Below are 14,479 nucleotides of genomic sequence, written 5' to 3' on the forward strand. Positions count from 1 at the left end.
TATAGTTTATATTACCTCTGTTCAAATAATTTCAGAATAAAATGGTTGAGGACGTAGTAGAAGAAGTTGTAGGCGATGAGCCACCACCAGAACAGGAGGAGCAGGAACCAGAACAAATCAAAATCCTGAACCTAAAAGTTCTTGCCGTCATAAGAGAAGCCCAGCAGAAGCACGGACTTCGTCACGCTGACTACCAGCGCTACCGTGCCTATTGCTCCAGACGCGTCCGTAGGCTTAGGAAGGCTCTTGGGCTTGTCCAGGGTGTCAAGAAAAAGTTTCAAAAGAAAGATGTCACTGGTGATATTCTGAAAGATGAAAAACATCTACAAATCCCCCTTGTCACAACAGAAAGAGCCTGGGCTTACTATATGCAGTTAAAGTTTGAAACAAATACCTACCCACGTAAGAAGTTCCATATGATAAATCGATTGCGCAAGGCCCGTAACTATGCCGAGATGCTGGATAATTTGTGTTCAGCCTCGGACAGAGTCGATGCCAGGACCAAGCTGGAGACCAAGGCGTACAAGTGTTGGCTCACAGGCACGCTTTTCTTTGAGACGGGTAAATGGAGTGACGCACAAGCCATGTTGTTACAAGCCAAGACGATCTACGAGTCTCTGAGTCAGACAGTGGGCGAGGAGGAGGGAAATCTTTTCAGGCAGAAAATGGACGAGATTACTCCTAGTCTAAGATATTGTGCTTATAATATTGGAGACGCCAGTGCTAAGGGTGATCTCATGTCTCTGAGAGGCGAAGGAGCTGCATTTGAGCTGGACTCTTTGATATCACAAACTCGCGAACAACAAGCAGCTACGCTGCAAGATGTAGAATGGAAAGGACGCAAGATGGCGGTTAAACAGGAGAAAGTCCGACTGTTTCTGTTATCATATCAGGAGAGTGGGGAGGAGCTTGCGCGTGTCAAGGATGATGCTGCCAAGCTGAGTGTTTATGAGAATTTGCTGTTGCAGAGCAAGGATGCTGTCAGTGTGTTAAAGGAGGATCTAATGGAGGACCCAGAATTCAGAACCCGCCAACAACAATCAACTGGCAAGGTCGGCTCACAACACTTCCTACATACGTATCTTCTCTACATCAGACATAATATTACAGTCAGCAGAAATCTCGTCCTGCTGGAGACAATGAAAAGAAAGATTGAGGGCTTAGAACAGCAGGAGGAGGGAAAGAAGATTATAAAGCCCCAGGACGTGGTGAGAATGTACGAGAACATCATCCTGGGCATCAGCGAGGTGTCCAGCCTTGCGGGGTTGGAGGATGATGATGAGTTGAAGCAGTCAAATCAGCTCAAGATTAATTTCTACCGTGCCTTCAAATCCTTCTACATGGCGAAGGCATTTATTTTTGCACAGAAATGGGCTGAGGCTATGGCAATTTTCCACAGAGCAAATGAGTACATCAACAATGTAAGTTTTAAAGATATATAGGTGTAAAAGAATTACAGATGCAGAAATCTATAAAAAAAAAAAATATGGCACGTTCGTATTAAATATGGCATTTTAGTAGTGAATCTACTCTACAAGTCAATGTATCTGTCTTAATGAAACCTTATATTAACAAAGTTTATCATAACTTTCCCCTATTGAGTCTTTTTTTGTTACCTTATTCTTTTTCCACTTTCTGTTAACGTGTTTTCAATCATTGTCGTGCCTATTGGATGTTTTTGAATTAAATCTACACTTATTTTTTTTACACTTGTCCTAAGAACTCTAGAAAGATTGATTGAAGATCTTGCTTTGACCCTTTGACCTTTACAGTGAAACTTAAAATGGATATGATATTACTTGGATGTTACACCAGATTTTCAAGATCTGTAATAAAGTTAAACTAGCAGCGGACTAAAATAACGTTAACCCATTTACCCCATTTACTCCCCTCCAACTAGATAAACGAACTGACTAATAAAGAGTTTCATGTTATTAACCTAAGTTGACGACAATTTTCCCCGGTCATAATTCTAAATTCATTTCAGGCGAAGAGTGATCCAAGCCTTGATGCAACTATGAAGGCAGAGTTGAAGGAACTTGTTAAGCTTGTTGAAGAAAATCAATTTGTTGCCCACGCTAACTCAATATTAGAAACGGAACAAGTTACTGATAAGGTATTATTATTCTTGTATGGCTTTATAACCGATTAATATCCTATGAATTAGAACCTGTTCTCAGCCACACTGAAAAATCAACTATATTTGCTGCACACAAAATTGACTTACTTCTTTGATTTGAAACATGACTTAGTAATAAAAACAAAGTAGGTGAAATCATCAAATTAATTAAATATTCAAGGCAAATAATGGTTTTGTTTTAAGATGTCCGAGATGAAGATAGAAAACAAAACTGCTCTGGTTGATAGACTGGATCAATATTGCGAGGTAATAATAGCTAGGTTTGTAGACTGGATCAATATTGCGAGGTAATAATAGCTAGGTTGATAGACTGGTTCAAAATTGCGAGGTAATAATAGCTAGGTTGATAGACTGGTTCAAAATTGCGAGGTAATAATAGCTAGGTTGATTGACTGGTTCAAAATTGCGAGGTAATAATAGCTAGGTTGATAGACCGGTTCAATATTGCGAGGTAATAATAGTTAGGCTGATAAACTGGATCAATATTGAAAGGTAATAATAGCTGGGCAGATAAGCTGACACTTTTTAATATTAATCTGTGTATATTTTTCTTTAAATTTTTTTTTTTATGAGCTCTATCATTAGCGCGAAAGTTGCGTTTACGCAATTTTGCAAGCTAGGGGCGATTTTTTTTACACAACGATTTGGGGAGGGTATAAGTATTGATGTAATGTATAACCTAGACAACTACATGGCCCAAGTGGTGGGGATCTTTTTCGTATATAGCAAGTTGCTTTCTGTTCTTTTTTAGTGACTTGGTGTCGTATTTTTTACGTCGCTATTGGCTGATATTCAAAGACCTAATTAAAAGTCGGCACAATACACTATTTTATACTTAAATGTAGGATCCTGACTTGGCGAAGGGCAAAGCAAACCTTGTCCACTTTCCTCCAGAGTTCCAACCAATCCCGTGCAAGCCTCTCTTCTTTGACCTGGCCGTCAATCACCTGGAGCTGCCCAGCCTGGACTCCAAGCTGAAGGTGGAAGAAAAGGAGGGGGCCGCCAAGGGAGGTCTTGGCGGTTGGATTTGGGGCTGGGGCGGGGGTAAGAAGTAGTTGCCCTTCCTCTGAAAGCTTTTATATTATTTATTTACTTAGTAAAACAAATATTTCTTCAATTTATATGTTTGAAATTATTATTTTATCAACATTTTAGTTGATAAATAATTGGATAGGTAGGTAATAAGATTGAAAATGTTTGTTATATTTTTTCATATTTTGAGTTTTGTAATTTATTTTAAATCTTTTTAAAGAGCAAAGCTTAATGTTAAATTATATAATATGTAAATTTGATTTATGTAATTAACTTTCATGTAAAGAAATCAAATAATATGTCCTACCTACAACTTAAATACAGTGAAATAAACCTAATGCAATTTATGCAGAAAATCATTCTTGTTCCATCATTTTTTGTTTTTATTTACTATTTTGTTATTCATGAATAAAGATATAGAAAATTATTGCTTTTTTTTCATTTTTAACTTTTCAGATAAGTTATAGTATGTCAGATTCTGGAAATTTTGGGAGATCAAGTGGACACTATCGTCAAAATAGAGGAGGGTATAAAAGGTATAAATATCTTAAGTAAACTCCTAAAAGAATCGCAGCTACTCAATAGTCTTTGTCTTTCTCTTCGTTGTGTTTAATTTCCTACTAACTCAAAAAAATGCATGTAGTTTATAGCTCATAATATAGATTTAACAGGGTATATTCTGCACAAGATTCATTTTTTTCCCCTGCTGCATATTTTTAAAAAAATTTCCCCTCCTAGTTTTTTCCTAGGGGAGAAAAATAGAAAAAAATGATTTCAGTTCTCTTAATTTTTACATTCCCCCCCCCCCCCCCCAACCACATATTTCTTATTTCCCCCCTCCTCCTCAGCCGGGTCAAATTTGCAGAATATACACCCCTGAGATTTAATCAGTCAAAGATATGCTTTAGCTACAATAAATCTTTTTGAAAAAAAAGCATAGTTTTACCTTTCATCAATTCAAAAAAAGTTTTATATTTTGGCCAAGATTAAGGAGTACAAAATTTCATGTTTGTAGAGTTTAATCAGAATTGAAATGTTTTGTTTTCACCAAAATGTCACTCTTAGTTGGACAAAATACCTCTGTACTAGGTAGGCATTATTTATCAGTATTAAAGACCGCTCTCCGCGAATAGTAAAATTAAAAATTATAAGATTAAAACCAGTTTAGTTGGCCCAAAGGCCCGGGCTAACAAAAATGGTGTTAATTTTATGATTTTAATATTAGTGGATAATTGTCTGTAATACGATGCTATACATGATTTTACAGTATGGCTGAGAACTGGTTATAGTAAAGCGTATATTAATCGGTTTCGAAGCCATATTGGAAATTGTGATTTTCTTATGTGATATTCTAATAACATTATTTGAAAGACTTTATAAGATAGTTCGATAGCACGTGATAAATAGGGTCAAATAAAAATGGCTTTATTATTACTTGGATCATAAACCAGATTATCTTGTGCTCTAATAAAAAGAAATTTGTAGCTGGCTAAACTAACGATATCCCCCATCCACCCATTTTCCCCCGGCCCCTCCCTTCTATTGGATGTACGAATTGACCAATAAATGAGGTCCATACTTATACTAGCAAGCGAAATTGACGATAATTTTACCCTTCATTTTCATTTTCAGAGGTGGACGTGGTTATCATAGAGGTGGCAAGAAAAGATTCAACGAACAGGTAACTAACATCATTATATACTACGCACAGTATTATTAAATTAGAGGATTTTTTTTAGTGTAAAGAAAATGCGTTTTTGTAAAAGTTGTTGATATCAGTGTTTTCTAATTCCTTTTTGTTTACCCGTTAAGATCTCGCTAACCACTGAACCGATTAGGTTCTCCATATTAAGTAATCTTAAAATAGAACCTTTTAGGCTATTTTTATTTTAGATATAAATCTTTATATGGGTTTAGGATATTCCCATTCTCTTGTGGGGGCATATGAGCTAGTTATTATAAGACAGTTTTGTACTGTGTAGTCGATAAATATTTTATTTTAAAGGTAACTTTCACAGGTAATCACAAATACAGCATTTTAATACCTTAAATAATAACATATCATTTATTTAACTGTAGCATTGTTTATACAAATAATAAAAAATAGTAGTTATCAATTGTAAAACAAAAAAAAGGGATCACAAAGTCAACTAGAATCGTGCAAATGCGTAATCCCTAATAAGTGTCTTTTTGTTTGATTTACTACCTATGAAGTTAAAAACTATTTAAGTAAATTTTTGTGATTCTTGTTTTGTAAACGTCGTACTGCCATTTTTATAATATTTCTACTCAGGCGGATGATTCCTTTGACAACAATCGCAGCAGTTACCACAAGCATGAAGATAAAGGTGGAGGGGGTCGACCCCGCAGGGGAGGAGGGAGAGGTGGGATTCCGCCAGGGTTGCGCGGTAGAGACATAGGAATGTTTTTCGCACAGAAAAGTCGTGAGAAGCAGAAACGTAACCGTACAGTGGCGCACATTCCCCACAAACAATTAGATTATTTTGAAAAAGAGCTTCAATACAAAATGATAGAACAGGTTAGATACTAATAGGATCTCAAGGGAGGGAGGGGACATTGAGCTGTTTATTACACTAGTCCCCAAAGCAGGGTTGTCGAATTGGGCACTTTTTTTGATATTGGGCGGCCTAATTGCCCAAAAGGGTTTTAGGCGGGTTTTGGGCACCCTTTTTGGGCAAATGTCGTAAAAAGCATATAAAAAGGATATAAAATAGCCTAAAACCATACCTAGACTTATTATTAGAAATAAAATAGCCTAAAACCATCTCAGGACCTATAAAGGCTCCACTGGAAAGGAGAACCATATCGGTTCAGCAGTTAGCGAAATCCTTCTCTAGATACAAAAAAAAGATTACTAATTTATATAGTTAACTAGCGGCTACGGCCCTAGAGGCCTCTAGGGGCACTTGAGGAGGGGAGAGTCAAATTTGATAATCCAAGGGGGGGGGGGGGAAGTTCTGACACATTTGCGTAAACCTGGTGTATAGGCTTCATCTTTAGACTGAGAGGGTAGGTTATTAGGGATAAAATCATTCTTATATGATGAATTTCCCCCAGATTTAAGATTATTTGGATAGGCCTCCAGGTTCCGGAGCTCCAGGCCTCCAGGTGGTCTCTCTACAGGTAAAAATGAAAAAAAAAAATTTTTTTTTAAGAGTTAGATGTCAGCTTATGAGACAAAATATGTATGTTTTTTCTTCAAATATGTGAATAACAATCAAAAAGAAGCATATTTTGTTTTATAAGTTAACCTCTAACTCTTCAAAAAAAAAATCTTATTTTTAATTTTTACCTGTACAGAGACCACCTGGAGGCCTGGAGCTCCGGAACCTGGAGGTCTATCCAAAAAAGCTTAAATCTGGGGGAAATTTATCATATAAGAATGATTTTATCCCTAATAGCCTATCCTCTCAGTCCAAAGATAAAGCCTATACACCAGGTTTACGCAAATGTGTCAGAACTTCCCCCCCCCCTTATTATATTAGATTTAAAAAGAAAAAGTAAAAAAATTTTGGGGGGGGGAATAATTTTTTATATTTTTTTTTGGGGGGGGGTGTAATTTTTTTTCTAGGGGCGATTTCTCTTAGGAGAGTTGTGGTACCCTCCCCCAAAATAGTTATAAACCTTCCCAGAACCTATGAGAAGCTACCCTGTTAAGGAGAATCTGATCGGTTCAGCGGTTAGCGAGATCCTTCGGTACAAACACATAGACACACAAACAAACAGACACACATCCTGTTACTTTATTATAAGGATATCACCCAAAAAATAGGCCCGCCCCCCTCTTTTTTAACCCCCTCCCCTTTTTCTCTCCCCCTAACCGGGGGGTGCCCAAAACTGCTCAAAACCGCCCGCCCAATATGACAACCCTGCCCCAAAGCCTTATTCGTTTTGGGATTTTTATTAAATTTTGAGTGTAAAATAATTGGAATCTACGAAAATTTAACGTCATTAGATCCCTAGCTCTGAGTACCATAACTTGTTGTTTTCAGGATAAAGCATTCAACGAGTCAAAACATTTGGTTCAACTCATGAAAAACATTTCAGGTTTTGTATTTTTTAGGGGAGGGGATGGATGTGTCACTTTTTGTAGCCGTCGTCGTTAATTCAAAGTTCCACATTGTATCCCATTAAAGCATCTGCCGTACCGCCAAATCTCAGGGCTGTGACTCTTTTTTTTAACGAGTTCCTTTGTGTTTTAGGTTTGATCACAATAAGTGAAATTAATTGATGATAGATTTACCCTGAAAATGGGCAAAAAACGGCTAAACGGCTGAGCCGCCAGACGTTACTTTTCCAACTTTTTCTTCGATTTAGGGAAAATAGACCTACCAAGGATTACTCATGCAAAAGTTTAGATCGAAATTCGAATTCTAAGTGCCATTTGCTCACTGATTACGAGATGGTTGCATTAACCCCCCCCCCCTTTTATCTCCCTTCAAAACAAACGAAATACGTAACCCCTCCTTAATAATATTCAAAGAAGTTTTATTCATTCAATTTGATAAAACATTATTAAGTAAGAAAGATAAGAATTGTATTGGCTGTATTTATTAAAAATTAAGATTTAATATGGAGGTCATGCAAATCTAAGAATCTAGTACATTTAGAAACATACTAGCAAGCTACAAATTAATGTCTTACTGCTTAAACATGAAGGTATAAAGAAAAAAATATGCAAATCTTATTCGTGACTATTTAGTATTTTAATGCTGCAATTTTTAACGATTTTAACATCAAATTCTCTTCAATGTAAAAATAAATTAAGCTCCTTGAAAGATAGCCTTTTATACCTTTAGCTTTCTAGGACGTTTTTAAATATACTTTATTTTTGGAATTACAGAAATCCTCTTTTATTTTATAAATTTTACTCAGGGAACGCGAGAATGGACAAACATTTCAGTATTACAGAAACAAAATCTGATATTCAGATACAAGAAGAAAAGTATGTTGATTCAGATGATTATTTGTTTTTACAACATAGGCAAAGTTATACACAAGCAAACAAAGCCGAGAAAACAAAGCTTTATGAATTTAGAAACACTCTCCCGGCTGCTAGCAAACGAGAAGAGATTTTAGGTGTGTATTAAAAAAATGTTTTACTCAGTCTATTTAGTGATTTTAAGGTAACACGCACTTATAATTAATTTTTTTTTAACTGATAACAATATTTTCCTATATATCAGCTCTCTCTTATTTACTTAAAAAAATACTTTTATCCCAAAGCTGAAAATATCATTTTAATCTCAAATAAACTCCTAGTTTTTTTTACCCAAAGTTCAAGATATTTCACATAATCTCAGTTTTGGTTCTAAGTTTATTTGGTCTTCTATTTAGAATTGATAGGAAGAAACCAAGTTGTTGTTATAACTGGTGAAACTGGTTGTGGTAAAACAACCCAGGTAAGTTGTTGTTATAACTGGTGAAACTGGTTGTGGTAAAACAACCCAGGTAAGTTGTTGTTATAACTAGAGAAACTGGTTGTGATAAAACAACCCAGGTAAGTTGTTGTTATAACTAGAGAAACTGGTTGTGGTAAAACAACCTAGGTAAGTTGTTGTTATAACTGGAGAAACTGGTCTTGGTAAAACAACCCAGGTAGGTTGTTGTTATAACAAGAGAAACTGGGTGTGGTAAAACAACCCAGGTAAGTTGTTGTTATAACTAGAGAAACTGGTTGTGGTAAAACAACCCAGGTAAGTTGTTGTTATAACTGGAGAAACTGGTCTAGGTAAAACAACCCAGGTAGGTTGTTGTTATAACTAGAGAAACTGGGTGTGGTAAAACAACCCAGTTAAGTTGTTGTTATAACTAGAGAAAATGGTTGTGGTAAAACAACCCAATTAAGTTGTTGTTTTAAATAGAGAAACTGGGTGTGGTAAAACAACCCAGGTAAGTTGTTGATATAACTAGAGAAACTGGTTGTGGTAAAACAACCAAGGTAAGTTGTTGTTTTAAATAGAGAAACTGGTTTTGGTAAAACAACCCAGGTAAATAAGTTGTTGTTATAACTGGTGAAACTGGTTGTGGTAAAACAACCCTGGTAAGTTTTTCTTTTGTACATTTTTTCTAATTTTATTAGATTAAACTTTAAAAACCGATTCCAGCAATATTGATCCGTTTCGTTTTGAATAAAAGTTAAAAATGAAATAGTTTGGGTTCTATAATATTATAATTTTACTATAGGTGCCACAATTTATATTAGAAGAACAGGAGAGGCGGAATAAGGATACTAATTGCAGAATTGTTGTCACTCAGGAATGTCAAGTCTTTATTTTTTAATTAAGTTGGAGCCATTTTCATTTGAGATGGAAAGCTGTAAATGTTTGGTATAACTCAGTAAGTACTTCCAAACATCTAAATTTGTTAGGTAGATGATTTATGTAGAAATTTTGAAATGGTGATTTAGTAGACAATCATGTACACTTATAGGCGTAGCATCTATATTGTTTACTTTTAATAAATTCTATGCATTCTGTAGGTATAAAAATGTACCTAATGCAGAATAAATATTCGTTTAATCTTCAATCAATATTGTGTTTCTAATCTTCAGTTGGTTTTAGATCGCGCTGATTTGTTGAGCTTCGCTTTTATGAATGTTGTCATCCTTTATTATGCATTCTAGAGTAGAAAAATAAGACTTTGATAATACAGCCTCGACGTATATCTGCCATGTCAGTAGCTGAGAGAATAGCAGATGAAAGAGACCAACGACTGGGGGAAAGTGTGGGATACCAAATCAGATTAGAATCCAAGCTTCCAGCAACAAATAATTCCATTCTTCTATGCACAACAGGTTAGATTAGTATAACAGGCAACCAACTTATTAACCTAGAGAGGACCACATACGAAATTTTGCTGCTCTTTTTAGGACTTTATTATATAGATTCTTCGCTTTTAATATTGTACTTTGTTGTCCTAGGGACCAGTATTCAAAAAATTAGATAAGTATATGTATAGGATAATTTATCACTTTAAAAAATGTCACAAAAGTTAAAAAATTCAACATGATTTAAATGAACGTACGAACAATATGGTAACGATTATAGAGTTGCTACGCTTTATGAATTTTACCTAACTATTATAGGAATCATCATGCAAAGTTTGAAATCGATAGGACAATTCTAACATGCCTAAATTAACGAAAAGAACAAAAAGAATTGGAAAGACAATTTCTATGAAACAAATGTTTTTTCTTTTACTTTTTATTAGCACAGCTTCTCTATAACTAGTGTCTGTGTGTCTGTCCGAGTCAATTAACATAATGGAATTTTCAATGAAAGATATATAAAGGTATAAATTAGGCTAAATTATTTATCAGTTTGTATCATTGATAGAAGCCCCTTCCCCCCTAATTAATTTGTATAACTATAAAATGCTGTTATGTATTACCAATGTTCTGTTATGTCCCTGTATAAAATCTTTTTCTCATTCAAATAAACTTTGCTACCTACCTACTCTACTATTAGACATAATTGTTCTTGATGTCTTTAGTTTCAATTACGAAAAGTATTCTTGGATCTAGTTAAGTTCAGGGCAAAATGTTCCTTAGATAGATTATCTCCAAAAATCGATGAACTTTTTAATGGCTGATTACGGCCAAACGGTGGAACGTAAAGATTATGCTCGCACATTTAAACCGACAAAAGAAGGCCTACAAATAATCTGGAACACCTAGTCATTACTCAATAATGCACAGTTATTTCGAAGTGCACATAAATGCGCGAAACGTTTATTTTACTCATTTTTTTTTCTTCAGTGAATCTTTTCCTGTGCAACATTGGAGCTTGGGTATTCCAGATTATATATAGGCCTTCTTATCTAGCCGTTTGGCATCATGTATAAAGTTCATATATTTTTGGAGATAATCGTCACCAAGAACATTTTACCGACCGTAAACTGTACTAGATCCGTATTTTTTTTGTCTAATTGTTTAATATCAGTTACTCTTAAATAACCAAACTTATAAATTGACGTTAATTGATTTCGTAAGTTTTTTTTGTCCGAACATTTTCTTTTTTCCCCAATTGACTACCTATTCACAATTTCTAACGTCATTTTTTTTTGTTATTTGTTCTTTTGTCATTCAGGCTTTATTGTTGATAACGTCTTAATAACGTCAGCATTAATTGAAAGAAAAGATATGTTTCATATCTTTGTGAAGTATTGCAAAAGAAAATAGAATTTCAATTTCTGCATAAATCTTTATTGATTTCCTACAAATTCATAAGCAATTTTATTTGCAACAGATTTTCATGCACGCTTATAAAGTGATGCTTGCAGCGGGCTAAAATAACGACCCCTCCCCCCATCTACCCCCTTCACCCCATCTTCTCCCCTTCTACTGGGTGAAAGAACGGACCAAAAAATGAGGTATATAATAGCAAGGTAATTTGACGTCAAATCCTTTCAATATATCGACGTATACCCCACAGTGCAGTGGGATCTTTTCAAAAAAATCGGGACATCCAAAAAATTTAAAATCGACTTTTATCTATCCTAGGAATTAATAATTGCTGTAAGTAGCCAGCTAGAAAAGAAATTTTTTAAAAATATTAATTTTTGGGGGATTTATGCCATTTTTAAAAAAGGTAGTGAAAAATTTCTTTTCAGTTTTGATGATTTTCCAGATTTTTTTACACAATTTTTTCAAAGCAACAAAAAATACATTTATGTTCAGCTTATGCAAATAATTTTTGATTGAGGTACTTTTCAGATACCTGTACCAATGTCTAATTAAAGAAAAATGTAAATTGACATTTTGTGAGAAAATTTAACCTAAAATATTAAGATTTTTAATCCAAAAAAATCAGTTTTCTCCATTTTACCCAAAAACGGCCAGGAGGCCCCGGGTTTTGCAATAATAATATTAATATGCAACATGTATTGTTTTTAAAACAGTTTTCACAACCTGGGGCCTCCCGGCCGTTTTTGAGTAATTGAGCATTTTACATTGAATGGTTTGAACAATTTCGTTCTTGTTAATTTCAAATTTTCCCCCGTTAGAGGGGAAAGGAGTCATTTTAGAGCCCAAAGTCATCTCTGCAATATTTTTAAACTTTTTAAGGCGGATCTTTCTTGACTTATGCATCATTTGCCTCTGGCGAACCGTTTCGCCGTTATTTGCCGCCGTTGGCGTGATTTTTAACGATTTTTGCCGTTCTCGCGGTTTTAATGGACATTTAAGGGATAAAGGATTCGTTAAATAAAGATGACTTATAAATACTTTTATTTTAGCAATTAAATTTGCTAAATTTCATGTGTTTCAAAAATTTGTATTTCTAACTGGTTTTGGTCCAGCGGAAATTCAAATTTGGGAATTAATTATAATATTGCAAAAACATTATATGTGCATTAGAGAGAGAGAGAGAAATATACGTTTGAGAGAGAATATAACATAAGTAATTATATTTATATTCTTATACAAACTTTAAATGAAGATAGCTAGACTTAGAATAAAGGTATTAACACAAAATCAAAAGTGTTTTGAAAATTATGTTATTGTTAAAAAAACATTTAAAAACATGCCTTATAAGTGTCCTATTTTACTTATACTGGGCCTACCTAAAAATGCCGGGACTCGAACTGGGTGCACCTGACGCTATATTCATGTTCACAAACATTGTTTGCATTGAAGAAATATTTACATAGACGTTTATTTTGTTAAAATATTCAAATCGTATCTGAAGTTATGAAGGTTTATAGATTTTTAAAAAATAGGCCAGCTTCGCTCCTCCAAAACCGCCAGACGTACTTACCAAATGTACATTAGAACTTAACAGGGGCAAAATTTAAGTTATTTCCTGGCTAAAGCAAAAAAAAATACAAATACAAGCTTATTTATTGAAGTTTACTTTTGTCTACTCTTAGTGTCCCGTTTTTTGGCAAAAGATCCCACTGTGTACCCTATATCAATTGTAACTTTGTTTAATTTGTTGATCTATTCTAATTTAGGGATTGTGTTACAATGGTTACGAAGTTCCCCCACCCTGGAATCAATTACACATCTAGTTCTTGATGAGGTTTGTCTTATTAACATCATCATCTAATTGTTGTTGTGGCTCAGTGGTAACTTAATTTAGAACACTTGCTTTTCTCGGAAAATGTGAAGCTTCCATGAGACTGTGTGTCAAGTCATAATGGACTTGAAGTTGGAGATTAAGCTGAAAATAGTTCCTGTATTAAAATCTATTGTTCTACTCTGTTATTACTTTAGAAACTATGATATTTCTTTAGCTAAGTGTTTTTAAACATACATAGGTATTCTTCCAAATTTAAATTTTTGAAAACTTAAAAAAAATTAACCATATCCAATTAAACTTAAAACTATCCTTTTGTACCTAAAAGCCTTAATTTAGTTTGCCTTGACCTCGTTTCTAAATAGTTGACCAAAAGAATATTTAATACAAAAGTTGAATTTTTTTGAATTTCATTAAGATCCATGAACGCGATGTGCAATCAGATTTCCTGATGACAATTTGTAAATCCATCCTGCCAGTGAGACCAGACTTCAAGCTTATTCTCATGTCGGCCACAATGAACTCTCAAAAGTTTTCCCGGTACTTCGGCAACTGTCCCAGTTTGAACATACCTGGATTTACCTATCCTGTCGAACAGATTTTTCTGGAGGATGTCCTTCAAATTACTGGTTATAGAAAGTTAGTAAGCTATTTTTAGTGTCATTTTAGACATTTATGTACATATCCAATTATAATATAGGCAAGGCATTATACTTATGTAAATTAAAATTTTGACAGAAATGTTTGGACATTTCTAGTTTTTACATTAAATTAAGATTTAGCAAAGCAAAGAACATGTTTATAAAACTTTTTGGGCCAACATAATTTACAGTCCAATGGCCCTCTCCCTACCCTGCCTTTTATTACAGCCTCATCAGTTCAGGCTTTATAAAATGGTCATGTATTGAAACTCAAGGAATGGATTTTTCTCTAGTTTTATTCATTCAATTCAAATTTGACTTTAAAGTTGATAACTAAGGGAGACGTAATTGAGCCTTTTAATCAGGGGGGGAGGAGGGGATTTTTTTCTGGAACTACTTTAAGAACCGTGCAGCTTGGATTTAAGCTTTTATGGGTATAAACTAAATCAAAAGCCCTAAAAATGGAGCTAACCCTATTTTTTTTTATAAACCATTAATATCAGTTACGTCCCTCTTTTAAACTCTATTACCTATACAATTCAGGCCAATGAAAGGAAGAGATGAAGATAGAAATAAATACAGAGGACATTCAAGAAAGGACAGGGACAGGTAACCAATGTTTTAAT

The 14,479-nt window shown here is 34.4% G+C and overlaps 2 protein-coding genes across 3 annotated transcripts in view; both read left to right on the forward strand.

The window, feature by feature from the left end:
- On the forward strand, positions 1-3,629 carry Srp68 (signal recognition particle 68). The gene is made up of 4 exons (XM_080159268.1): positions 1-1,421; positions 1,988-2,116; positions 2,324-2,386; positions 2,986-3,629. The coding sequence occupies exons 1-4, from the start codon at positions 42-44 to the stop codon at positions 3,193-3,195; spliced, it is 1,782 nt and encodes a 593-aa protein (XP_080015394.1). The 5' UTR covers positions 1-41; the 3' UTR covers positions 3,196-3,629.
- The window catches only part of Rhau (ATP-dependent RNA helicase Rhau), a 19,880-nt gene continuing 8,986 nt past the window's right edge, over positions 3,586-14,479 (forward strand). Inside the window, exons 1-12 of one of the 2 annotated variants that reach the window (XM_080159267.1) lie at positions 3,627-3,708; positions 4,188-4,261; positions 4,805-4,853; positions 5,466-5,711; positions 7,186-7,240; positions 8,069-8,272; positions 8,531-8,595; positions 9,380-9,448; positions 9,845-9,989; positions 13,148-13,215; positions 13,631-13,851; positions 14,397-14,462. In XM_080159267.1, coding sequence (XP_080015393.1) covers positions 4,206-4,261; positions 4,805-4,853; positions 5,466-5,711; positions 7,186-7,240; positions 8,069-8,272; positions 8,531-8,595; positions 9,380-9,448; positions 9,845-9,989; positions 13,148-13,215; positions 13,631-13,851; positions 14,397-14,462 — 1,244 coding nt within the window. In that variant the 5' untranslated portion in view covers positions 3,627-3,708; positions 4,188-4,205. Of the gene's footprint in view, positions 3,709-4,187; positions 4,262-4,804; positions 4,854-5,465; positions 5,712-7,185; positions 7,241-8,068; positions 8,273-8,530; positions 8,596-9,379; positions 9,449-9,844; positions 9,990-13,147; positions 13,216-13,630; positions 13,852-14,396; positions 14,463-14,479 lie in introns of both variants that reach the window. The other variant, XM_080159266.1, reaches the window with a different exon arrangement.

This window comes from Acartia tonsa, chromosome 4 (assembly GCF_053477335.1).
Source record: "Acartia tonsa isolate MP-2025a chromosome 4, ASM5347733v1, whole genome shotgun sequence".
In the NCBI taxonomy this organism is placed as follows: Eukaryota; Metazoa; Arthropoda; class Copepoda; order Calanoida; family Acartiidae; genus Acartia; species Acartia tonsa.

Coding starts and splice junctions, on each gene's coding strand:
- Srp68 (XM_080159268.1), top strand. CDS start 42: ATGGTTGAGGACGTAGTAGAAGAAGTTGTAGGCGATGAGCCACCACCA. Junction 1,422..1,987: donor CAAATGAGTACATCAACAAT/GTAAGTTTTAAA, acceptor AATTCATTTCAG/GCGAAGAGTGATCCAAGCCT. Junction 2,117..2,323: donor CGGAACAAGTTACTGATAAG/GTATTATTATTC, acceptor TTTTGTTTTAAG/ATGTCCGAGATGAAGATAGA.